The sequence below is a fragment of the Mastacembelus armatus genome, chromosome 7 (genome assembly GCF_900324485.2).
Source record: "Mastacembelus armatus chromosome 7, fMasArm1.2, whole genome shotgun sequence".
Lineage (NCBI taxonomy): Eukaryota > Metazoa > Chordata > Actinopteri > Synbranchiformes > Mastacembelidae > Mastacembelus > Mastacembelus armatus.
The window spans coordinates 1,387,640-1,413,675 of record NC_046639.1 but is presented as its reverse complement, the minus strand read 5'-3'; the positions used below and the strand labels follow the sequence as shown (position 1 = coordinate 1,413,675).

At 41.5% G+C, this 26,036-nt stretch overlaps 1 protein-coding gene across 1 annotated transcript in view; it reads left to right on the top strand.

Moving 5' to 3' along the window:
- The window catches only part of LOC113145883 (chemokine-like protein TAFA-2), a 35,236-nt gene extending 9,697 nt beyond the window's left edge, over positions 1-25,539 (top strand). The window contains exons 2-4 of the mRNA XM_026333023.1: positions 18,003-18,152; positions 21,850-21,974; positions 25,464-25,539. Coding sequence (XP_026188808.1) covers positions 18,003-18,152; positions 21,850-21,974; positions 25,464-25,475 — 287 coding nt within the window. The 3' untranslated portion in view covers positions 25,476-25,539. The remainder of the gene's footprint in view (positions 1-18,002; positions 18,153-21,849; positions 21,975-25,463) is intronic.
- The last annotated feature ends 497 nt before the right edge of the window (positions 25,540-26,036 follow it).

Genomic DNA, 26,036 nt, shown 5'->3' with positions numbered 1-26,036 from the left:
TGCCCGTATTGAACTAAATAATCATAAAATCTTCTGATGAAAAATGTTTTTCAGCATATGCGCCTTAATCCATAATAAGTTAGAAAATCTTCTTGTTGAATGTGCAGACAGGAGTAGGAATAAGGAAAGTACAAATCTAGATGCAAAAAAGAAGAAAATATTCTGTAGCAGATGCTGTTATTATCTGTTATTTCTCGCTGTCGCCGTTAAGATGATTTACCCAATTTACTAATTTTATATTCGAACTGACCTGAAGTTTGTGACTCTGGACTGGGACGTGAAATCACAGAACCACGCAGTGCAGCAATTAGTAGATGTTTATTAATTCAGCTAACTATTGGTTATTAGTTGTATATACTTATTAACTCTGAACAACATGACTCCCTGAATGTTATTGTGTAATATTCAAAAAGCACATCAAAGTGTTTTGCTCTGCCTCACTGGGGTCCATTTGCCCCAGTTTCCCTTTACTTTTCATTCTGATTCACCGTCTCAAGAGACTCTGCAAAAGACCAGATGTTTGGAAGGGAAACAAATGGCTGGGTGGTACTTTTTGAACCATTTAGATATTTGAGACAGGTTTTCAGGAGGCCAGAGATCCAGCCAAAGTTTCTGTTTCTCCTGCTGTACCCCATGAATAATTTGGAAGGATTAATGTCATTATATTGTGCAGCAAAACCCTGCAACACCATTTTTTACCTTTGGCTTCTTTACTAACATGTTTATGGTCCCCGAGTGTTGCCTGTCTTCTCTTTTGTGGGATGTAAAGTAGAATAACCTATTTCCAGACTTTTATTCAATAGAGCAGGCACGCTCGAAGCTATGTGAATAATTAATGCAACATACTTAACCTATATAGGGGAGTCATATTTGTAGGCATGAAAAATTTAGCCATACAAGTTCGTACTTTGATTTTCCAAAACAATCCATTAGAAGTCAACCTTAAGTAGTGTTTCCATTAGCTTCATGTAGAGATAATGCACCGCCACCATTAGAAAACGGCAACATGGGAGAGTTGTCTGAAATGTTTGAATGTGTGCTGAAGAGTGAAGCAGCAGAATGAGAAAAATAGCAGAACCAAAACCGAAAGAGGGTTGAACGTGTGGTTTGATGTAAAACCGAGCCTACAGCCATGTGATTGGGGCAAGTGTTATTTATGAAACCATGAACAATCATTACATGCAGTCTGGATTAACAGTGCCCCTATTTAGATGCTTATGTTCATGCATATGATTGTGCTTTTTTTCTGCCCACTGTCGAGAGCAGCTTTAGCATTCTTAACAGCAGCACCCAAGCCATGCACTGATGGATGGGGTGCTCTTTACTTTACTGATGTACTGTGATCAATGCTGATGCAAGTAAAGCGAGCGTGGTGGAGAGAGAGAGAGAGAGAGAGAGAGAAAGAGAGGTAATGTGCTGCCTCTGCAAATCTCTCTCTCATTTTCTCTTTCACTGTCCCTCTCTCTTTCTGCCAGCCTTTTTGCATTAATCTTATCCTCTCGCTCTCCGTGAGTTTCCCACTCTGTTGATCCCACCACTACCTGCATATGCTTCACTCTCACTAAAACCATCGCCTTGACTAATATGACAGTGTTTCCATGAAGAACATATGCTGCACAGGGCAACTTTCATCAGATTACTAGATTATAGATTAAGCACAGAAAGTTGCGTGCATGAGAAAGTATGTGTTTACGTGTTTAAACGCATCCCTTTCCGGCACAGGTCTTTAAAGAGGACACAAACATCATGTTTGTCTAGCTGTCAGGCCTGGCCTCTCATGTTGCCTAAATGTGGGTAAGAGGCTTTTATTTTTAGTCTTTTGCTGTTGTGAGTTAAATAAAACAGCAGTAATGCAGCTTCACTAATCCTCTCACACAACTAATCCTAGCAGAACACCACTGTAAATACTCTGTGGGCTGCATTAAAAGCACAAATCACTCAATCCCTCACTGAGTGTTTTATGCTTATTTTGGTTCAGATTAATTAATGAGATTTTTCATCTATGAAAGATGTCCTGGAAATAACTGGGCTTCCTCTTGGATTTTCTGTGTGTATTTAAAGTATCTTTCTACACTGTAAAACACGCAGGAGTTTAATTAACTAATCTTTTTCCTTTGACTTAATGTAAATATTACAAGCTTTATCATTTCAAGGAAATTCAACCGAAAATGTTTAGTTTTTCATTTCAGTACTAAAGAAAAAAACTATTTGGATCAATCAACGCATAAAGTTCTGGGACTGCACCTCCCAGTTTGCATTTTATTGACGAGTACACAACGTTTCAGTCCCTCGGTCCTTGAAACCATCCAGAGATTCTGACATTTTGAAGAAATCAAACTAGCAGCGTGTCCTCAATACATCTTAAGATCTTAAGTCATGGAAAACAATTCTGACCAGGAAGACCGACTGCATGTGTGGTTACGTCTTCACAGACGATACTGTAGCATTTAGTCATTAGTGCTGGTTAAAACTGTGAGATGCCTTATCGACAAAGATCATCGTGAGTCACGTTTTCACTCTTCCCAAAGGAGTCATGCCTTTTTTCTCCATGTTCTTCATTGTTCTTTGACTCTCCAAACCAATAGTGGAGCAAAATACTAAATTAAGCTGAATTTCTCCTTTACACAGCAATATTTGTGCTGTGTCTACAGTTGTGATTAAACAGACGTCGTGAGATTGTAGGAACCTTTTACCTTTTCTAATCGGTTGCTAATTGGTCTTGTGGGATTTAAATTACAGATACTTCTTCAAAAGATAGAAATCAATGTCAGGAATATATGTTTTTGCTTTCACATACAAGCAAACCTCTCAAGAATCCCACAGTATTGATTTCCAGGATGTGTAGAATAATATTTGACCACAGAAATATGGAGGACAGATATATACAGTCGCTTGCATGAAAAATAGATAAATATGTACACAACGCAGCCCACAGATTTCCTTGAAGCTCCTGATGTTGGTAGATTGTACCTTTCTGAAAAACAATACAAATGCTGTTGTTAAGAAAGCTGAAAGAACACTGAAATATGTACCACATAAATAAGTGGTTTTGTACTATGTGTTTTTTTTTTTTTTCCTCAACTGCCACTGAGTTCTTTAATATCTTCCCTGGTGGGTCTGAAGTGATTCATACAAGCTGCCTGAAGCAAATATTTAATATTTGCTGTGCTGCACCAAGTTTGGTGTGATTTCTTCTCACAAAAAAAGCAAAAATGTTTCCAAAAATGCGGGGCTGTGAAAGCCAAAGGGATATGCAAAAAGAAGAATCATCTGGGCAATGTCCTGCCTCTTTAAAAGGCTGTGCTCACCCACGCAGGTTTTTGCAGTTAGTCTGCTGATTAGACCTCTGCCCAGATAGATGGTGGGTGGTGCTGTGGCTAGAATTACAAAGTTGTCCCAGCTTAAGGCGCAGGGAGACGTCAACCACGCGCCATTTACATAGAGTACACCCACACAGGTAAGCACACAAATCAGGCTGTCACGAAATTGTAGAAGGGATGGTAATAAGGAAGAGAGGACCCAAGTGCAGACAGAAAGGCACACAGGTTGGCAGATGTATGCAGATATATTAAGGACACAAGAGGCTTAGTGTGAGTCCAGGCGAAGTGAGAGAGGACGCTAATGACACACAGGTAACGGTATATGTCCAATCTAAGGTCTAAAATTGGGCCACAAATTCCAAAACAGAAGGTAATTCACAGCTAAAACTAGGTAAAAAAAAAAAAAAGAAGAAGAACAAATGGCTCTAAAGCTACAGCTCAGAAGCACAACGGATAATATGGCAAGAGGAAAATGACCAGTACAGGGAAGACTGATAGTCTGATAGTAGAAAGAAAAAACTCCAGGAATCATGACACAGGAACAACTGTAAGAGTTACCTTAACCAATTAGATGTCATTAAACTCCATGTACTAATGAGAGTGTTAAAGGTGTAATCTGTCTCACCCTAACAGGTGGAGAGTGACGGAGGTGTCAATAACAAGCAGTCTGTACACATTCCTAAGTACAGGTCTAATCAGGCAGCACAAGTGAAAACACCCATTTAGTTGGACTGTGGGTTTGAAGGCGCTTTAAGGTCAATAGGAAGGAGATGTGCTTAAGTACAAGATGCTTTTGGACAGCATTTACAACTTAACCACTAATGAATAAAAGCCACAGTTAAGGAGCAGCCGAAGCAGATTTCATTGTGTGCTGAAATACAGGTGGGATAGGAAATAATAAGGGCAGGACTGTCAGTAAAAGAAGCTAACATGGTTATTTGTCTAATATCAGCAGCCTTTTTCTTGCTGGTCGCATATACAACTATGAAACAAAAGGAATATTGCAAATTGAATCACACCTGAAGAAAACAATAAGAAATACACTTGTTTTTGACCAGGGCAGCTGATAAAAACATGTTGTGAAGACCTTTTTCTGTTGATTGAGCATTGAACACACAAGAATGGAGCAGACAGGTGCCCAACTGATCTGTACGAAAAGGCACAGAGCGTACAGGAAGTGCTTCTCTAAGCTTGTTGCTTTCAGTTGGATTTTTAACATTATTACATACAGACTTAGAGGAGCTTAAGTTTTACCCTGCTGTGCACTAATAGCCCAACTATGGTGGTTCTTCAGTTTCCTTCCCACAGAGTCCTAACAGAAACTAATCATACCTCCAGCACACACTCTCCACTACTTTCACACCATTTACAGTCAGAGCAGGGTGCTTTTTCTCCTCTCCCCTTCTTTTCTTATTCCTTCGCTTTGCCTTCTTCTCCTCTCCCTCTCTCTTCTTATCTTTCCACCTCTGGCTCTGCTGCCAGCCATCCTCAGACACACTGGGGTTTCTCTTTCATTTGGTAGTGAGGGATGGGATGAGAGACAGAAAGGCAAGAGAGGACAGGAGTGGAAGGATGCAATGATCTGTCTGAAAGAATACAGTTGGAGAGAAAGTGCTGACACGATGGGTGAGAGGCTTAAAGAGGAGCTGAGCCTCATGCACCAATCACAGAGCTCATCAGATCACCTGTCAATGTTCAGTGGCCAGTCAAGGTGTTCGAGATATAAATTAAAGATCTTCCATCCATCCATCATCTAGGGACAGGGGGGTGCTGGAGCCAATCCCAGCTGACATTGATAAGAGGTGGGGTACACCCCAGGCAGATCCCCAGTCTATCACAGAGCTGACGCATAAAGACAAAAACTCAAATGCTCACCTACAGGCAATTTAGAGTCACCAATTAGCCTCACCCCAACGTGTTTGGACTGGGGGAGGAAGTCGGAGTACCTGGACTGAACGGGATTCTAACCCAGAACAGTATCGCTGTGAGGCAACGGTACTAACCACCGCACCGTCCTTTATCACAGAAATACACTATGTTCCAGCTCCATTTAGAGTTTGCTCCTCTGCCGTTCATAATTGCACATCAAATCCAAATGTGCTGGTCCGATATGTTCTGCTCTGATTTTAATTCTGAAACCTTAACTCTAATATGGCATTAAACAGGAACAACATATTTGCACAGCATTTCGCTAGGATGAATTTTTCATTGTGTCCATTCCTATTTTTCTATTTTAATTATTAATCATGCACTATGTAGGCGTACAATCGTGTTTCCAGCAAATATGCCAGCGTGTCTATGGCCTGCGAGAAAGACAGTTATTACCTCGGTCCCTCAGCCTCGTCACTGTATCATCAGACTTTGTCCTGCTCATAAATAAATCCAACAATCTATCGCTTTAATCTGTCCAATCTAACAATGTATCTAACGATCTATCGGTCCACAAAAAATCATTGTCTACAAAATTAAAACATTTGTAAATGATGTTTGCCTCAGTAAATCTCCAGCTGCAATAAAGTGGCGGCTGAGCTGGTAGTGTGTGGTGTAACATATGGGACTGTCCGGTCTTTTACAGCGAGTGAACAGGGCGATAGCAGGCCGTTTATCTAAAGCTGTGGAACGACACCTCTGCAACAGAGTGACATAAACAATGACCATAACTCACATATACATGTATTCACGTGTGTGCACACACACACACACACACACACACACACACACACATACACAGGACGACCTGTTAAGTGCAATAAGCAGCTTGACGTCTACGAGTGTTCGCCCTTTTTCCGTTGACAGGTAGAGAATTTGGACAGAACGAAACCCTCATCAACATGGCTGCTCTGCCACAGAGCTCTCCTCTCCATTCTCTGACTGACAAAGCGAAAACTGGAGGAGGGAGGTTGTTGGACTTAACACAATCATTGTGTTTCTCACTCAGTACCGGCTTGCCAGAACGACACAGAGACAGAAAGAGAATGGCTGAGAAGCCAGAAATGAGGAGAAGCTGGCATGGCTCGAAGCTCCCCCACAATGCACATTAGAAACCGCTGTAGGAGGAGAAAAAAGATGCAAATTCTCCCCGGCACTGGGTAGGTTTCTAACGTCAGAGAGAGTGGGAGAAGGAGGGAGCCAGAAATACAGATGAGCAAAGAGACCTGGACATTTTCAGGGGGCTTGTGAAAAGTCACTTCCAGCCAGCAGTTAACACAGGGTTTCAAACATGAGGGCCTCATGCACACACACTGCCACAGGTTAATGGCTGAGTGGTACTGTCATGTTAATATATATGAGCATATTAACAATTTATTCCCAATTCACCTAATATCTTGCCTCAAGCAGAAATTAGTACAAATTGTCAGCTGTCGGGTGGTAGCTGTGGCGGTGGTGGTGGGGGGGTGTGACTAATACGGGACACGCCATGTGTCTCTAGGCCTGTCCTGTCACATGAGCTGAGCAGGAGGACGGGGGCGGTGTGGCAAGATAATTCCCTTGTCTGCGCTGCATGAAAACTGCATGGACAGAGTACCAGAGGCATGGTTTGGGGGCACTGGGACACAAAGTGGCACAAGCTGGTCTCATATCAGTGAGGGTGATTAATAGGGGGATAGGTGTTGTAGACGGGCTGGTTCGTGGCAGCTCGTCACATCCTTAATGACACGATCGTCACTTTGATAAGTTGAAAAGGGCACCAGCTGCATGACGGAGCTGAAGGGAGGCCCCGATGAGTCCATGAGTTTGAAGCTTGTTTTTGTTTCCACGCAGACTGACGTAGTGTCGGGGGATTTTTGGCGAGGCATATTTTATGATGGTGGATGATCCCCTGTGATTTGGTTTTTTTTCCCCGACGAGTCAGATCCCGGCATTTCTACCTCTCTCTTTCACTCATTATTCCTGTCGCACCGTGAGCAGGAGCTGCCACCGTGAGCAAACAGTCTCCAAATGTGGTCAGTCACTCATTAAGTCACTCAGGGATGCTGAGCTGAGGGATGGTGTACGAGTGCTGTGCACAGAGATGAGTCTGCCTTTAATATGGTTTTAAGTTTAGTGGCTGATGTTCTCACTCCTCAGTTCTCTCAGCAGACACATCACTCAGTTATATTACGTTTTTTTCACATATCTGTGCAATTACTGCTTTATTTGTCTTTGTATGTATGTTTGTTTTACTTTACGTGATCCTGCTCAACAGGGTCTGAGCATTTTAGCAAATGTTTCTGTCAAGAAGCTCTTTGGTGGTCGTGGAAATTATGACTCCAGGAATGTCAGGAGGTAAAGAGGAAGTCAGCCGATGTTATTATAGAGCGATCGAGTCCATGAAGAGATAAGGTCAGGGTGAATAGACGGGTCAACAAAATGTTAGAAGTGAGAGACTGGAGTCCTGCTGACATTCATTGTGTTTTCTTCTTTCTAAGCATGAACACGTACCCGAGAGCAAGTAGCAATTTTAACTTTGATCAATATTTTATAACAATAATGCATCGAATGACAGTATGAAAAGGAAATTATCACCTGAAGCTGCAGCTCATCACATCACCCCAGATCTTTATAGCCAAGTTTCATCTCATCATTAAGCCTTCATTCACTCTCACTACCCTCGTAGTGTCGTCTTTGACCACAATAAGACAAAGTTAGCACTGAGCTGCTGAGTGTAGCGGCACAATTAGCAGCTCAAAAGACAAATACGTCCATCAGGAGTTAGTAGCAACCAGAAACAGAGCTTAAAGAGACACAGAGCTCCAAACACAGTCCATGCTGCACGTCTGATTTTGCAGCAGCAGCACACAATGACTTCAGCCATGTTTGTTCACATCTAGCCACAACCATGACCTATGAACCTTAACCAAAGTGCTTTTTGTTGCTCAAACCTGCCCACAGACGAGACAGACAAAAGCTGGTACTTGATCTGACAGCTTTATACATCTGGCTATTAATCAGTGTCCTCCTGTGAAAGGAGGTCGGTACAGGCCAGCACTGCTGATCACCAACACACTTAGTTCAGGTATGACCAGCAAACTAAACATGATACCAGAGGTGACTGTTTTGTAGCTTCTGAACGTTACAAACACATGTTGTGTCTTCATGCATCATCTTTTATATGTTGCTGTGTCAGTGCATCTGAGGGGAGAAGCTGTGTCCAGGTTATTGTTCTGTTCTCTTGACACACCACTTGTCGTAGTTAATGTCACTGTATTTTGTTCTGCTTTGGGAACAAGAGAACATTAGAACAATTCTACAAATATGAGATAAGAAGATTGATTATTGCTTTGACTTCTGATTAGGTCTAGACATATAGACATATATATATAGTCAAAAACTACAATCATAATATTTGTTCATACTGAATAGTGTTGATAATCATTCAATCAATAAACACATTTAAAACCATGAATAAAGAATGAGAACATAATCAACAAGAAGTCAGGGGTGCAGTTTATGAGTTATGGTAATTTCCACTGAATGTGATCACTACAGGAAAATCCCATAAGGTACCTTTTAATTTAATGACAAGGTTTGTTATGATTCTAAACAATCATTCACACTTTTGAATCGATAGTTAGATTATAGATTATCTCCAGCTCACTGTGGCTCATGTAAGACTCTGCTATGGCGCTAGACTATATCAGTACGGTGACAAAGCTGCTCCTCCACTTTTCCCCTGCATTCTGCAGAAAGCTGAGGCAGCACTGCTTTAGAAAAATGTTTCCACCCTGGGAGTTTATATCCACTTTTAACACTTTTATTTGTACTTTTACACCCTTTATACAGAGAATCAACCACTTTCATTAGCTCGTGAAGCCTGATTTTTGCCCCGTTCTAACTAGCAGCACGTCTTTGGCCGTAAAACACTGAAATTGCCCTTGTTGTGTCCCTGCTTTTTCTTGAGCTTTAATCATGCTGGGTAATGACTAAAGAGGCACACAGGAGTGGCTGCTGCTGGGGTTTGAATTAGCTTGACCACGACAGACTTGTTTGTGAGCCTGGGTGCTAGTGTGATAGTTTGGAAAGACTTTCTATAAACTGGTGGGATTTATTCAAAATCAGTTTCTCATCTAACCTGTTTGTCATCTTGTAGTTTCTCATCAATACTATAAGATGTTTTTATCAGCCAGCCAGAGATCTGAGCACTGACAAATTGCTTTAACAGTAATATTTGTTTTCAGTCTAACTTGTTTTTCAATCTACACATGTAAAAAAATTTGACCTTAGTTTGTTTATTACTAAATTTGTAGTCTGATCCTGTTCAGAAATATTAATTACAGTCTGGTAAATGAGAAATATTATCCAATTAAGGGAATTTAGCCAAACTGCTTAACCTTCCTACACACAAACAAACAGGTTATGGCTCTAAACATGAGCACAGGTTTGTTCTGCTCATGTTTCTGTGTTCATGTTTTACAGAGCACTTTATTAGGAACAGCATACTGTTCCACAAGATGTTGGAAACAGTCCTGGGGAGTTCATGGTGACATGACTCTCTCATACTTTCTGCAGATTTTCCAGCTACTCATTGATGCAGTGAATCTCCAAAGCTGGATCCAGAGCTGCTGACTGCTTGGCCATTAAAGTACACTGAGCTCATTGTCATCGTCCTGTAACAAATTTGAGATGACTTCTGCTTTGTGACATGGAGCATTATCCTGCAGGAAGTAGCCATTAGATGACGGCTAAACTGCGCCCATAAAGGGATGCAGATGCTCAGAAACAATACTCGGATATGCCGTGGCATTCAAACAATGGTTGGTATTAAGGGGCCCAAAGAGTGCCAGGAAAACATTCCCCACACCATTACATCACCACCACCAGCCAAGACTGTTTACACAAGGCAGGCTGGGTCTATGGATTCATGCTGCTGATGCCAATTTCTGACGCTACCATCTGCATGTCTCAGCAGAACCCGAGCTTTATCAGACCATTGTACTTTGTTCCAGGCTTTAACGGTCCAGTTTTGGTCAGCCTGTGCCCACTGCAGCCTCAGATTTCTATTCTTGGCTGACAGGAGGGGAACTGGATGTGATCATCTACTGTTGTAGCCCATCCGCCTCAAGGTTTGATGTACTTTCAGAGATGCTTTTCTGCTTGATTGTAAAAACTGCTTATCTGAGTTACTATAGCTTCTCTGTCAGTCTCAGCCAGTCTGGCTATTCTCCTCTGACCTCTCTCAAGGTGTTCCCATCCACAGAACATCTCTTTGCATGAAAATCTCAGGAGATCAGCAATTTCAGAAATAATCAATCCAGTATTGTGTGGTGCCAGAAATCCTGTCATGGTCAAAGTCACTGACATCACATTTTTTCCCACTCTGGTGTTTGATGAACATGCACTGAAGCTTCTGACCATCGTGCGTTTATGAAAATGGCTAATAGGAACCAGCTGCAGAAAAGCATCAACACTGTAATCTCTAACTTCACATGTAGGTTTTTAAAAGTACTTCAAGATTTGCACTTTCAGCTATAGTAGCTGAGCCTGGTCAGCCAGACTAGCTCTTTTCCTATTCCATACAAAGAATTAGTCTGGAATCTCACGGGCTGAGACGCAGAACAAACCAATCAGAGAAACAAAGGATATGACGCAAGCAAAGCGACAGTGAGACCGGTATCGACAAACAGACCCAGCGTTAATCCAACATGGCGTGCGGAAGGCGAAGAGACACTAGTGAAGGACTGTTGTTGTTTCTGTGGTAAAAACATGAGAATACACAATGTCATCACCAGTTCTGTGCATATTTTTGAACTGAGTAAACAGCAAAAGCCAGTTGTAGAAAGATTTTGACGTCAAACGTCACTGCCCACATACTCCCCATGTGTGCTTTACGTTGACTTGGTTGTTAAGCACTACAACCACTAGAGGGCAGTGTAGACAATAGAGTTCACCTAGAGGTCAGGTTCAGACAATAACAAACATGGCGATGGTGGAGGAGATCTTAATAATGTACCACATTCTCAGAAGGAGGCAAAGAAAAGAGATCTGTGCGACCATTGAAATTCTTGGATTCGCCTTTCCTCAAAAGTATTTTTGCAAAATTGTGGTCGCAAACACTGCCCCCACGATTTCTGGTGGTACTGTTCCGTTTGGGTACGCATCTGCAAGCTCTCTGAAAACGTACTAAATTAATTGACGCACGTCTGTATCCGAATGCGTATTTAACGTACAGCATGAATTAAGGCAGGGGCTCCAGACCCACATGCTTTCACTAAGAGAGTCAGTGGGTCTGGCTGGTCCAGGCAAGAAGTGGCTTTTTTGTTTTGTTTGTAGAGAGTCTCTCTTAAAAAAGAGGTCCTGTAGATAAAACTACCTGCTTGAATAAATAAAATAGTTGGTTTGGCGGTAGATAAAAAGAGCGGTGGTATAGGCACAGAGAAGGCATTCAGACATGGGAGAGAATAGAAAACAGGGTTGAAGAAAGAGAAGACACTAGTGGTCGAGTGTGTGTGCCTCCCTTTCTCTCCATGCTAATTTTCTTGGCAGGCTCTTAAACAGAATTTTAATTTGCTCTGTGTTTACGATTCATAACGAATGGTGCCATCTCAGAGGCCAATGTAATCTAATTATTAACACAAATGCATGGACGTACATGCACTGATGGGCGCACACACATGCACCGAGTAACGTACATTATAATCTAATTACCTCAGATTAACTTGGCAAACATTCTGAACTCATTTTCCATTTCAAAATATGCTCTTTGTGAATAGACTGAGCCTTGAGGAAATACTAAAATATTTATACATACTAAATATGTGATTTATATAATGCATCTACTGTATGCGCCATGGATACGTTTAGTAATTAGAAGCATCATTTTGACTGTCAGATATTTCACTAAGGGCTGGAGCTGGATCAGAAGCTCAGGTCACTGTTTTTTGCTGCTATATTGTATTTTTCCACTCATAGAACACGCAATTAAATATTCAACCCTTAAATGTCTGAACAACAAACAACCTAAACGCCTGATCCACTAAATGAATTTGAAATGAAGTCAAAAACATTTGTGTTTCTCAACTTCAAAAGTATGAAAGACCCCTTAATGAACATTACACACCAGCGCCTGCATTTATCACACTGGCACATGTCTCCATTCATATACAGCATCATGGCAGTACATTAATCAGCCCTGCCGAGCGATTGTCAGCTCCTGTAGCTGTTTTGCCAGCACACTGTTGGCACTGAATGTATGTCTGCAATGATTGTGTTTTTAAAAAAGAGCCAGCTTGACCGGCACCGCTTGGAAACTGTCAAAACATTGTACTGTCCATGCAGAATTCATTCACAGTCATGAATCCAGTGACACTGTCACTGCTACGAAAGCGGCTTTTTCATGCAGAAGAGTCATTTTGAGGACTGGCTGCTTTATTGGCTCGGCAATAATTCAGGGATGTATCAAAAGATGAAGAATCCAAACATGGCAGCTTGTTTTTTTTCTTCATGGTAATGAAAGCAGTGAACACATACATATGATGAAACTATTTCTCCACGTTCTTATAGAGCGTACGTAACACGTTCACCTATGTATCTGTCTCTGGCTAACTGCCCACAGCCATGAATCACATAAAAGCAATATCTTTGCAGCTTTAAAAATATATATGTATATATAAATATATAATATGGACATAAATATGAATCTACAGAGTCAGATCTGAGAAAATTGTCTGTAGTGGATGGCAAAAACATTTTCTTGGTAAAGCATTAACAGCACCTGACGAACAGAGAGAGTTTGTTTATTCCTTACTGTATTTCAGTTTAAGTCCCATTCAGAGAGGAGAGTGAATGAGAGATAACAGGCTTAATACTCTGTCACTGGCACAGCAAAATTTATACGCGCCTCCTCGACCGTCAAGTCCAATTTTATTTATGTAGCCCAGTATCATGAATTACAAATTTGTTTCAAGGGGCTGAAACCTTGGTGACATATGGCTACTCGAATATGTATGGCAAAATGAAGAGAGAGCGAGTAAAGCTCTTTTGTTGAAAGTAATATAACTCTTCAATTTTGAACTTCTTGGCTCTCTCTGCTCTCCAAAGTAAGCACTGTAAAGACTGTCTGCAGCCCATCAACAGCTCAAACTCTTGTAGTTTACCTTAACTGGAAAACACTGCATCCATTTGCTCTGCAAGATATTGCAGCCTGATAGATAACAGAATTTTTTTTTTTCCCGAATTTTAAAATAAATGTCGGCAGAATTACAAATGGGAACATCTGACAGATGTGAAACAACTGTGTGTGTGTGTGTGTGTGTGTGTGTGTGTGTGTGTGACAGCTAGATGCCCCCAGTGGAAGGAATGACATTTGAAAGAAGTACCCTGCTGGGACCAAGTGTGCTATCTCAGTCCTTCATGAGGATGGGCAAAACCACACAGTCACACATGCTTGTACTTGTATTTTTGTGAGGACACACTGAAATAATATATTCCCCAGCCCATTACTCAAACCTCAACCATCCCAGTTAAATGTCTAAACCGAACCTAAAACTTAAACCTGATTCGAATCTAAAACTAAGTTTAGGTGTTTAGGTTTAAGAGTCAGAAAGTCGTGAGGACCGGACAAAATGTCCTCACTCCCCATTAAACACACACACACACACACACACACACACACACACACACACAGAGCTACTGGTTGTTTCAGAGCAATCTCTCCATCTGTTAGTTTGTCAGTAACATGCCATCCTCAGTAAATGGGGTTAACAGCCACTGCTGTGTTAAAAGAGGCAGAGATGACAAGTCCTCATGCCATGGAGAGAAATGGGAGGGGACTTACAAGGGGCGAGACACATTGACAGGCAGAGAAAGGATGAGAGAGGGAGACATTATAGAAAGTGTAACAATTCTCTTATTTAGGGCCTGTCATTGAGGATAATGGTTTGATACCCTCCTGAGTTTAAAAGGGCTAAAAGGGAAAAGAGGATTCATTTTATGAAACTGAGGTAGGACAAGGGGAGATCGAGGAAGGAGGGGAGGATGGGAAAGAAGAGGAGTGGGTTGAGCTTTTACATCACTAGTGCTTTTTAACCCGTGCATAGATGGAGTTAAATGCATTGTGTGTGTGTGTGTGTGTGTAATCTGTGTGTATTTGTGAGCGTGTCCCTCTGTGCATGTTAAGTGGTGCTTAATTTAGCTGAGTTTATTGGAGTCTGCCCCCCCGCCTGACTGTCTATCTGGCAACTTTAATAATTATTAACACTTCAATACAACATACACTTCAACACCTTTGCTCTCGATCTAGGGTTCACACCATACTGTCTGCAGTACACGCTCAATAAACTATACAGGTACGTGGTTTTCCTTGTGATGTGCTATCTACATGTCATTATATGTAAATAGAATTATCATAATATGAAGTTTTATTTCTTAACCTAATCTGTGTTTTTGCTTTGCAGAGGAGCAAAATCTCTGACCTGATGCGTCTGGTACTAAGGGGCATATTTCAATATGCTACAGAGTAAACAGTAGGTTTTTAGGGCAATCTGACCAACACCTGCTAAAACATAAAGGTTCACGGTTACAGGTGTGTATTCAGGTGTCAGTTTACAACACGAGCAGCAGCTTAAGACATATGAGTAATCACATCCTGACTATGGCACGATGATGGTAAAAACAACCTTCTTCTGCTCTAAGTCAAAAGCAAACATGCTTCAGGGTTTGTCGTGTGAGTCTCTGTCCTGTCTAGGTTTTAACACTGAAATTAAATCCCTGGTGATATTAAGTTCCACTCATGCATCCTGCTGTGGAGGTATGTCAAAGCATGGAAGAAAATTGCACTTGGTAATTACGTGCTGTCTGCAGGAGCTCTCTATTATGCTTTCCATTTAATCGTTGCAAACCAACGAGCTCTGCAATGACAAATATCCCAAAAATATTTAGAATGTCACTTAAAACATTTAATACTTTCAGCCCAAATAGCATTTCGATGGGTGAGGGTGAAATAAAAGTATTGGGACTGATGCTGAGGTAGATACAGACATGGATAAAGAAGATACAGAAATTAAAAGATAATGAGCACTAGAATGCCTTTGGTTTGCTTAACTTACTGCTTATTCCACAAGGATCTACACCCCTACCCCTACAGAATGAGAGCTGTTGACATATTCTGTCTCAAAAAACACATAAACAACTTCAAGACCTGCGTAACACGATTCACAATGAACTCAGAGGATTATTGAGGCCTGTAAAACCTGCGAGCACTGGAGCGAGTACGGTACAGTGAAGTGGTGGCCACCACTAGTGCAAAGTAGAAGTTTAAATGACATGAATTTGGGCCATGATATTATAGTAGTCAATAAATAAAAAAATGAATTATATATATATATATTTGTTTTTATTTATTTATTGTGGTGAGAGAGCGGAGAAAAAGCCACAGGGTCAGCAAAGTCATTCTAGTTTATTCTATGGGGACTGAGAATAAAACTGTATCATGGCAAACTCACCATTAATTGTGTACATACTTTATAATTTTGGCCCAACCTCTGCGGCTGTGTAAAGGTCCTTTTAAAAGCTCAAATCCTGCAGGGATCATAAAAGTGTGGCCTGAGGGCTGAGTAAAGGTTGAGGGGTAACTGTGGGCTGTGAGATTTGTCCTCTGGGGATCATTAGCCAGACCTTCGGTACTATGAGCGAGTGGACGAGGGAAAGCTGTGGCGTGTCCAAAATGTGAAGCTGTCAAAAGATCATCTGGTTGGCAAAACGTTTTAAATAGATGTGTGCAAATCTTTCTGCCTCACAGTGATGTGAAACAAAAGGTCACAGTAGGCGATGAGTGAAGTCATTAGAAGGCCTTCTCTGGGGACAAAAATACCGTATACACACCACGTTTCAGGGTAATCTGCTCAGGAGTTGCTGAGATATCCTGTATTGGATTGATGGATGGATCAGTCAAACAGCATCACTATCCTTTGGCCTCACTTCTAGCGGAGCAGAAAGAGAAACCAGCGGACATGAAAGAATGATGAGAGACCTAGTGGGCGAGATAATACAATGCGCTTTTTACTGAGATATTAATTGAACTGGGCTTTGCAGGATTGGAGCTTTGTCTTTTTCTCATTAACGGAGCAAATTAAGAACTTTTCAAATCTGTGTTAGTCTGTTTAACATATTCAAACTGGGTCTTTCAGTTGAGCTCGCCTCACTTTTAAGTACTCTTTAGACAGAGCAGAGTCATTGTTTGCTGCTTTGGTTTTCATTGCCATGCAGTGTGCACCCTTTGTGGGAGGACTCTTTTATAATGGAAATAGCAGTAACTTCCAAGAGTCGTGTGAAAAGCCCAAACGCATGTTAGACCATAACTCTCACAACCATAAGACTAAACATATGCACATGCACACACATACAGTGCACACACGCATGATCGAGCCTATACCAAGATAAAAAAACACTGTAGGTACTATACACAGTATATAGTCAGAAACACACACACACACACACACACACACAGTCTTTCACACAGTGCTCCTGACAAGACTTATTATTTGTCCTTGACATTTTCATGTATTTGATGAAAGGCTGGTATGACAGGGCCATGTGTTGACATCACACATCTTCAAATGAAGAGTGATTTTTTTTGTTTCCCTTCTCTTAGTTGAGTCAAGGGACTGGAGGGGTGGACTTGTTAATTAACACACGGCTGTTTGATTGATTGAAGCTTGTGTGTGCGTGTGTGTATATATATATGTATATATATATATATGTATGTATATATGTATATATATATATATATATATATATATATATATATGTATATGTATATATATGCATATGGCATATGTTGTTTCTCATGAACCCCAGTCCAACATGGAACACACATAAGGACAAGTGCAAAATAACAAAAGGAAAAATGAATGAAAAAAAAAAAAACATGTATAAACTATGTATTAAAAGTTGTATCTGCTAAGATCAGTTCCTACCTCCACCCCCATGATCCTCTTGCAGACAAGCAGGTGCAGCTAATGGATGGAAACATGACAGAGTGAGCACACTCTTACTTTAGCAGTAACAACATTTTCTCCTTCACCTCCTAGTGAAGGAGAAAATGAGGTAAAGTGCTACATCTTCCAGGCTTATTGTTGTGTGTCTGCAGAACACATATGTATTTTTACATTGCTGGATAATTTAGTTTGTGATTGTGCAGTCGGGAGAGTTTAAACACAGCATAACCACACATGCAATGCCTGATTTGATCCTGTAGTTCTGAACGCAAACTCGTGACTGAATCTGAATAACAGATAACTGATAATCAGACTGAACTGCCATTTCATTTTGCTTCATGTTTGTGTGTTTGGATGCATCAAGATCAACCTACCAACATATATGGATGCGTTGATCTAATCTACACCTTCACCATTTTTATGGCATTTTATTCTTTTGCTGTTTACACGGGAAGATGCTGACCTCATTCTTAATCCCACCGACAAAGTTGTGATTGCTTTGGTCTTTCATTTTTTTTTCCACCATGCCATCAGGCCAAAAAAGACAACAACACAAGACCTTTTTGAAATGCTGAAGATTACCAGAGATGTGGGCAGCTATTCTGTAACCAGGCTAATCTGATAACAAAATGTCTTACTCTCTTACTGTGTTTCTCCTTGATTATGTTTGGTATCACAGTAGATCACAGGCTGAATTCAGAATGATATATTTTTTTTTAAAAAGCAGCACCACCAACACGGTAACTCTCTAACTCTCTCTTTTTCACAGTGCACGTGAAAGCGGGGACGTGCGAGGTGATCGCTGCCCATCGTTGCTGCAACAAGAACAAGATTGAGGAGAGATCTCAGACCGTCAAATGCTCCTGCTTCCCTGGACAGGTTGCTGGCACCACTCGTGCCATGCCCTCATGTGTTGATGGTATGTAGCACTGCACCGTACGTGTGTGTGGGTATACAAGCACTTTGTTTTTGTAGTGTTTTAAAATGCACCTGTATCACAGTTTATGTTTTTGTGCCAATTATACTGTAATTCTGTGTCTAATATCAACGTATATCTTTAGCTCAGGTGAAGCATATGTCAGTAATAATTGCGGTGTACAGATTATTGATTACTTATCAGAGATTTGGGCGCATTAATATACAAAATATACAATTCAAATTTGATATACTACATTTTCAAATAACACAACTACCTGCTTCAAATCATCTGCAAATGTGACACAAAGAAATATCTGACAATAATGGACAACACCACTTGACATCTACACTGAGGGAGCAGTCTTCAAAATGAGCAGCAGTCTCATAAAATATATCTTTGGCACCGCACGTTATTAATTGATGTAGGCCAAGTGCCATATAGAGTAAAGGATAATGGATAGGGAGTTGGACTTGTAACCTGAAAGTCATGGGTTTGAGTCCCAGGTCTGGCAGGAATTGTGAACAGCCAGTGCCCTGTCCACCCTCAATGCCACGACTGAGGTGAGACCCTTGAGCAAGGCACCGGACCCCCCACTGCTCCGGGTTTGTGTGCACTTAGGGTGATAACGGAATTTCCCCATTGTGGGACTAATCAGGGAATTAAGTTTAATGCTGCTTCTAACTGGCACCAAACTCCTCTAGGTTAATGAAGCCACGATGCCCTGACAGCTGTATTTATTTACCCAGGGACGTGCACCCACAGGGAGAAAAGACCAAATCCAGAGAGTCCCTAGGAACTGGCTAAAAACTTATCCCATGTATTTACTTTATACTTCCTATGCTTTCAGCTGCTGTGGTGTGAGCCATTTGCTATAACTGCTTGATTCCTTCATAATGTCTCTGACTGAAATGCATTTGATCCTTTCTGGCTGGTACTTAGATAGTAATTCTCACAAACGTGGCATTAAAAAAAACAAAGCCTACTGTTATATGACCCCAAGTGCAGAGTCTATGAAGTTTAGTATTACATCATATTGAAAACATCTGTCTGTCATTTAAGTGCATGTTCTGGTTTGTGCAGCTTCTGCTGTAAAGTGAGAGAAAATTTGATATACGACTAAAGTCAGCTTTGATTTGTCAGTGAAGACAAAGATATCAATACTTTCTTGGCAGTATCTTTGTGCAGTGGGAGCCAAATTACTGCAGGTGCCCTTGTAACGACCAAATATAAATGCATGAAACAGGATCAGACGCAGTGAGCTCCCTCTGTCTCTGCTTTGCTGTCCATCATTGCTTCCTGCTGGTATCTTCAATAGTCTGATTTATTATAAACATGGCCTCTGTCCATTATATTTTTGTGAGATATTACAAAAATGTTGGATGGCATAAGGTTACACTGCACCCACAAGCCAAAATAATTAAATGCGTACTCAAGCTATACCCAAATAAAACGTAACGGTATGGGAAACAAGTAATCTGCACTTTACAATGAAGCAAATACCCCCAATGATTGGTATTAAAATTAAAATATAATAAATTCTACTATAACACAGTGACATATCAGCTGAGAGGCAGATCTTGGAAGCTTCTCTGTGAAGAAGAATTCAGGTGTTCCTGCTGTTATATTGAGCGTTTCAGTCAATGCTCTGTGAAGATAAAAGGACTACAAACGTGAATCCTCAAAGCAAATATTCTAATCTGCAGAAAGTGTTATCTTTCTCCTGGTAATGAATGAAAGGTTGACTCTGTAGACAAAAAATGTTTATTTGGGCTTTCACATAAATGAGCTTTGTTGCTGCAGCGCAGACACAAAGAGAGAAAAACTACTCTTATTCCCAGAAATCCTCCCCTGCCTGGCGATTCTGTCCACTAAGCCAGTACCTGCAGCTTCATGACGAGTGACACGTGATGACACTGACTGCAAGTCTCTGCTTTCTCGCTTTTAAGCGAGCTCACGTTTAGATTAGTAACTTGTCTCTTGTATTACAACCCTAAATGTTAGGTAGACACAGAGAAGGAATAAGGTATCCATGTGTAAAGTACATGGTCAGTAGTTAAAGTAGGACTATAAACACTGTCACAGCCATGAACACAGTAAATCTGGTCGTTATGGTTTAGCTAATGTATGAGGTTTATTTCGAGTGCGTTATTATTATTATGAACTGCAGTGCTCATGGCCCTGTCTTCTAGGAAAGGAGTTACTAACCATAAAACTCTCGAATTGCTTGAGGGTGTTACATCAATATTGAGCTGACACAAATTTTGACAGCATGCATGATGACGACTTGATGAAGTCTGCCTAAGCTTTGTACACAGGGAATTTATCTGTTCAAAATGGCTCCAATCTTGAACAACTGATTACTAAGAAATGGTTTTAAAAAGTTCTCAGACGCTGTCGCAAAGTGTCACTAATCCCTTAGGAAATATGTCACCAAATACTGCTCTCTGAGTATCTCGTTACAAAGTTGGAGGGACAAGTACCTACTTACACTGACATGCTGAACGTGCATCTTTAGAGTGACTGGTACAGAAATAATACAGCATATTTGTACGGCAGTCAGCTTTTTCTTTTGGCCCGTTTTTGTTCTTGTTTGGTCTTTCTAAGCCTTTCCCTCTGTGAAGTTTGCCAAAGGCACTTCATTAATTCATTTTTATCTGATTTGATGTAATGCAACCAAATCTACTCTAAACCCTGAAAGATCACAACATATCCCAGACGTCTCATGCGTATCTCGCCTCTGCTTTTGTCCTTTGTGTTTTTTGTTCTGCTCCAAGGGGAAGTATAAATGCCCCCCTTACCTTCCAATTAAATTCACCTGTCATTAAAGCCCACAAACCAATACGTGTTGGCTCTCCAAACATAGTTCATTTCTCTCCACTGCTGAAAGGCTGTCAAAACATTTCTTTGGGACAAAAATTACATTTCATATAGGGCTGAAGGTTAATACACTATGTGTGGGACATATAGACAATATCCTGATATTTTTCCTGATGTGTAACAATATTTAGTAAATGCCAAGTTTAAACCTGATTATATTTGTGCTTGACGAATATAATTTCTAAATGAAACCAATTTTCCTTTTGTTATCAACAAACTAATTTAATGTAGTAATTTTGTTAAAAGGGCTTTGAATTAAGGACAGGCAGGAACGTAAACACACGGAGAAGATTTTGTGTTTTTAAAAAATGACAGTGAAGAAGTTTAGAAACCTTTTTAACCATGGAGGAGGTAAAATTTTGTTTTTAACTTTTTTATATAGATAATGGTGATGTCAATTTATATATTATTGCTGATCTATAAGCCACTTGACTGATCAATGCGCTATATAGTGAATATGGCACCTGCCTGTTTATGACCATGGCTCATCACCGTACAGGAGCCGAAACTGTTTGACGAACAAAGCATGATGGACTAAATGTGTGACATCTTTTCATGTGAATGGCCTCGCGCTGAAGCTCTCAGCGGTTTGAAGCACACTTTTAACTTGCACACACTGAAATGCCAGAAATGTGGGAGAAAAAAACAGTCATCAAAACATTGCAAGAAGTACGTTGATGTAGGAATAACGTTCCTCAAATGAATACATGAAACAAACTAAAAGGTAAAAGAACAAAAGCAGGAAAACATGAGCCATGTCTTTAAGAAACGAAATATTTGCCATTTTCTCCCTCTCCTCCTCCCCCTCCTCCTCCTCCAGCCTCCATCGTAGCCCAGAAGTGGTGGTGTCAGATGCAGCCATGTATGGAAGGTGAGGAGTGCAAGGTTCTCCCAGACCTCACAGGATGGAGCTGCAGCACAGGCAACAAAGTCAAGACCACAAAGGTTGGTGTGCACGCAGAGCGTCTCTGTTTTATATCTATGTTTCCCATCCTTCTTACCTATAGGCCATATTGTACATGCAGTCGCAGACATGGTCAGTAGACCCACCGCCGAGTGACCCACTTCCACCTCCGTCGTGTTGCATCTCTCTCTTCTCGCCTTCCCCTGCCATTTTATTTTTCTACATCCCCACTTCTTTCTCTTTTTCACTCCATATCACTCTTTTCTCACCCAGTTTCTCTCTCTACTCTCTACTCCCGCCCCATCTTGGACCAAACATCAAACATCCTCTGAAGAAAAACAAGGCCAACAGGAACAAGGCAAACACACACACACACACACACACATCACAATCCCCTCCTCTCCCACTTGCCCTGCTTCCCTGCGTCTAACTGGCATGTTATCTGACTTGATGGAAAAACAACTCGCCACATTAGCTACACTACAGTGGTAATTTCTTCCTTGTATAGTTTATAATACTCTGACTTGTCCATGGTACAAAATGTGTGGTTTGTGCACATGCCTGTTCTTTGCCTCTACTATTTATTCGTCCGTCTGTGAGTGTGTAGGTGTGTATGTGCATCATATATTTTGCTACCTAGGACTCATCTGCTCTTCTTGGCTTGACCTGAGCAGACTCTTACCTGTCTGTCATAGGAGGGAATTTGTGCAAGACTCACGTCTTGTCACTGTATGCTTCTGTTTCTAACCTCCATCCTTCTCACCTTCCATTATTCATGGCTGGGTGCAGACCTTTGTTTTCTGGCTAAATAATTGATTGGAGGCGTGGTCAGAGGAGGGAGAGTGCATCTCCTTGGGCATAAGAGAGGGATAAGAAAAGCTGAAGTGGTCTCATCTATTTTTCCTACTCTCTCTTTCTCTAATACACTTCTCTTAAAGTCTCCTATATGCAGGGCTGATTAGGAATTCCTCCCCTACTTTTTCCTTTTGCTCACCTCTCACCTCGCAAAGTGGATCTCGCCCCCTCAAATACACTCCTCCCTTCTTCTCTCCTCAACAGCCCCCCTCCCCCCTTTATCCTCACACTACGAAACAGTTTTGTGTTGGACCCGACTCAAATTTGTGTCAGACTGCTCATAAGTGTAACTGAACTTTTCCGACTCAGTGCCCACATGACACAGAGATAAGGAGACGTGGAGAGACAAACAGAAAATGACAGAGCGGTCTTGGTGTAAGAAGTGAAGAGAGACACTTCGGGGGTGATTAGATATGAAGATCATTATCGTTTCTGAATGTGTGAATGCTGTTCGGAAGTTGCTTCATATATCTGATCTCATGCATTTAGTTTTATCAAACACAAAGTGTGCATTTATAATTTTCTTAACAAGATCAAAGTAAAGCATTTTGAGCCAGACGTTGCCTTTTCATTGACTCTGTCATAGTTTAAAAGAGCACAAATATTTGCTGTCTCTTGCATTCAGGTCTTTGATCGATGATCTGTGTGTGCTTGTGTGTGTGTGCTCGTGAGTGTGTGTGTGTGTGTGTGTGTGTGTGTGTGTACACACTATTTCATCGTGTTAGCTGATGTGTTTGCCAGAAGATGAAAAAGAGTGATTTTTTTTTTTCCTCTCTCTTCTGGTGTGGTATGCTGAGAGGTCAAGAAGCACAGGCATCCAGATCAATAGCATCGAACGTTCTCTTATAGTCCCATTAAGACCCGCTCGTAAATTGAAATTGACGATAGAGTGAGAGAGAAAAAGGATGAGAGAGAGAGAGAGAGAGAGAGAGGCACACGGAGAAAGGGACAGGTGGAGATGGATGAGAAAGAAAAATAATAAGTGGACAGTGGAGAGGAAAGGCTAAAGGCAGAGCTGATGGGTAGATAAAAGAATAGAAAATCCTTAAAAAACAATAATATTGGGACTGGTTGGCTGACAAGGAGCTTATGTTTGCGCCTGGATGCACAGAGGAAGAAAAAAGGAGGGTTTGGCACTGGAAGTCTCTCTCCTCTCCTCCATCCCTGGCTGGGAGCAGAGGAGGAGAGGAGGAGGGCAGAGGGAGGAGAGGAGGAGGGATAGAAGACAGCTCGATCGTTGCCAAATATCATATAGATGAGCAGACAGACACAGCCAGGCTGCCAAGACACTGAGCCGTCCTAGTATTCAAGACAAGACCAGCACCATGTATACACATTAACAAACACGTGACAGGGCGTCAGCAGCACATGCACGTTTCATATAGCCAGCATACGTCAACGCTAAACAGATGTGGCAGCCTGCACGCAGGCTAAAGCAAGACTGAAACACTTGTCTCCGTGATAGACACAGGACGATAAACAAACACAGCACAGAACAAATGAAGATCAAACAATCGAAGTAATGGCTTTCCATAATTTACTCTCCTGTGACTAAGTGAGTCATAAAAAGTGTGTATAGCGTAGGAATGAAGGGGACATCTGTCTCGTGGCCATATGAGCAGCCACTGGTTTAGACACTTAAAGCTCGTGGAAGAAGCAATAGAAAATGCGGCCCATCGAGGTGACGCTCAAGCGTTGCTCGTCCGCTTTGTGAATTTAGACCTAACTATCTAAATCTGCTTTCTAATTGGACACAGAAACTGCCACCTACAGGCAAACTGAAACAGGCAAAGGGATGAACACCCTAAGGGACTTTGACTTTGCACCTTAAAGCACAGCAGACACGGAGATGCAGTGGTGTGTGTGCTTAGTGAACTGGCATGACAACAAACGCCTGCAGCCTGTTTGATCAGGCACAGGAGTAGATGCCCGAAGGCAGAGGGAGCAGGCCCAGGAAAAGTGGCCTGGAGCCATTGAGAGCACATACAGTAGAACAGTCTCAGCTGCCAGCTTGGAGGAAACGCTCCTCTGAGCTCTGTCAGCGATGACTGGCCTTCACACTTTGTTAGCTGGCACCTGGGCTGGACAAAAGACCCACTCCCTCGAGAGCAAATGCAGGAGGGACAGCCCGTGCTGTGGCTAAACAGGGAAGCCACTAAGAGAAAGAAACACGTGCAAGGAAACAGAAGCAGAGTCTCTGTTGAGCCTGGTCTATTACATGCCTGAGCACTGGCAGTTATATAGTGATTTTTCCTGTGTGGTCAATGTGTGGAAGAAGATGTAGCTTGAAATAAACCAAAAATGAGTGCATGGGCAAAGTAAATGCAAAGACTGATATACAAGATAAAGAGACCATGTGATTAGAGCAACAAAACGATGAAAGGACGTGGCAGCGGGCCAGGCGCCGTGAGTGATGCACTGTGGGCTGACGGCCATGATTCATGTGTCTTGTTTAGTCTTTTGCCAGAGGAGACAGAGACCATGCTAGCCATGTTGCTGCTACTTCAATCACTGCCCATTATTTCTAAACAGGAGACTGCATCATTTCAATGCTTCAGCTCACATGTATTACCAGCACCGGCTCTGCACTCTTTGTCCTGTGACTCCTTCAGGCTACTACCCAATTTTTCTGGGAACTATTTTTCGGTGAATAACTTCTTTTCTCCGTGTTCCAGGTGACCCGATAGTCCTGCCCATCTCAAGAGGAGAAGAAAATGGTGGTGGAGGTACTTACACGGCACAATGGACCTATCAGTGGTGAGGAAATGCACTCAGACGGACGTCCATGAGGAACCAGTAATTGTTTCATTTTTCTGAGGATATTCGAGCAATGGCGGTTGAAGAGACAGGACTCTTACACTGCCTAACCATCACTTTTAACGCAACTCAGTCTCCTCGGTCCTTCACTGCAGAGGACCGCATCACCCACAATCCTTTATTGCTACTAGAAATAACAACTTCAACAAAGTGAACTATGACCTAAAAACCCCTGGATTAATGACAAAAAAACAACTTTCTTTACAACAATCTGTATTCTTCATCTCTCTTCTATGGCTTTGGTGTGTTTCATAAGGACACTAAGAGTAAAGGGGATCTGGATTTTAGACAGCTATCCTGTATTACAAATATAATGTAGGCTGGATGACACGTTTAAATTTACCTGTGCCACATACGACACACCTGATGCTGTCAAAATGTTTCTCAGATCTGAAACTTTCTTTTTCAGATTTCACCTCCCATCAGAATAT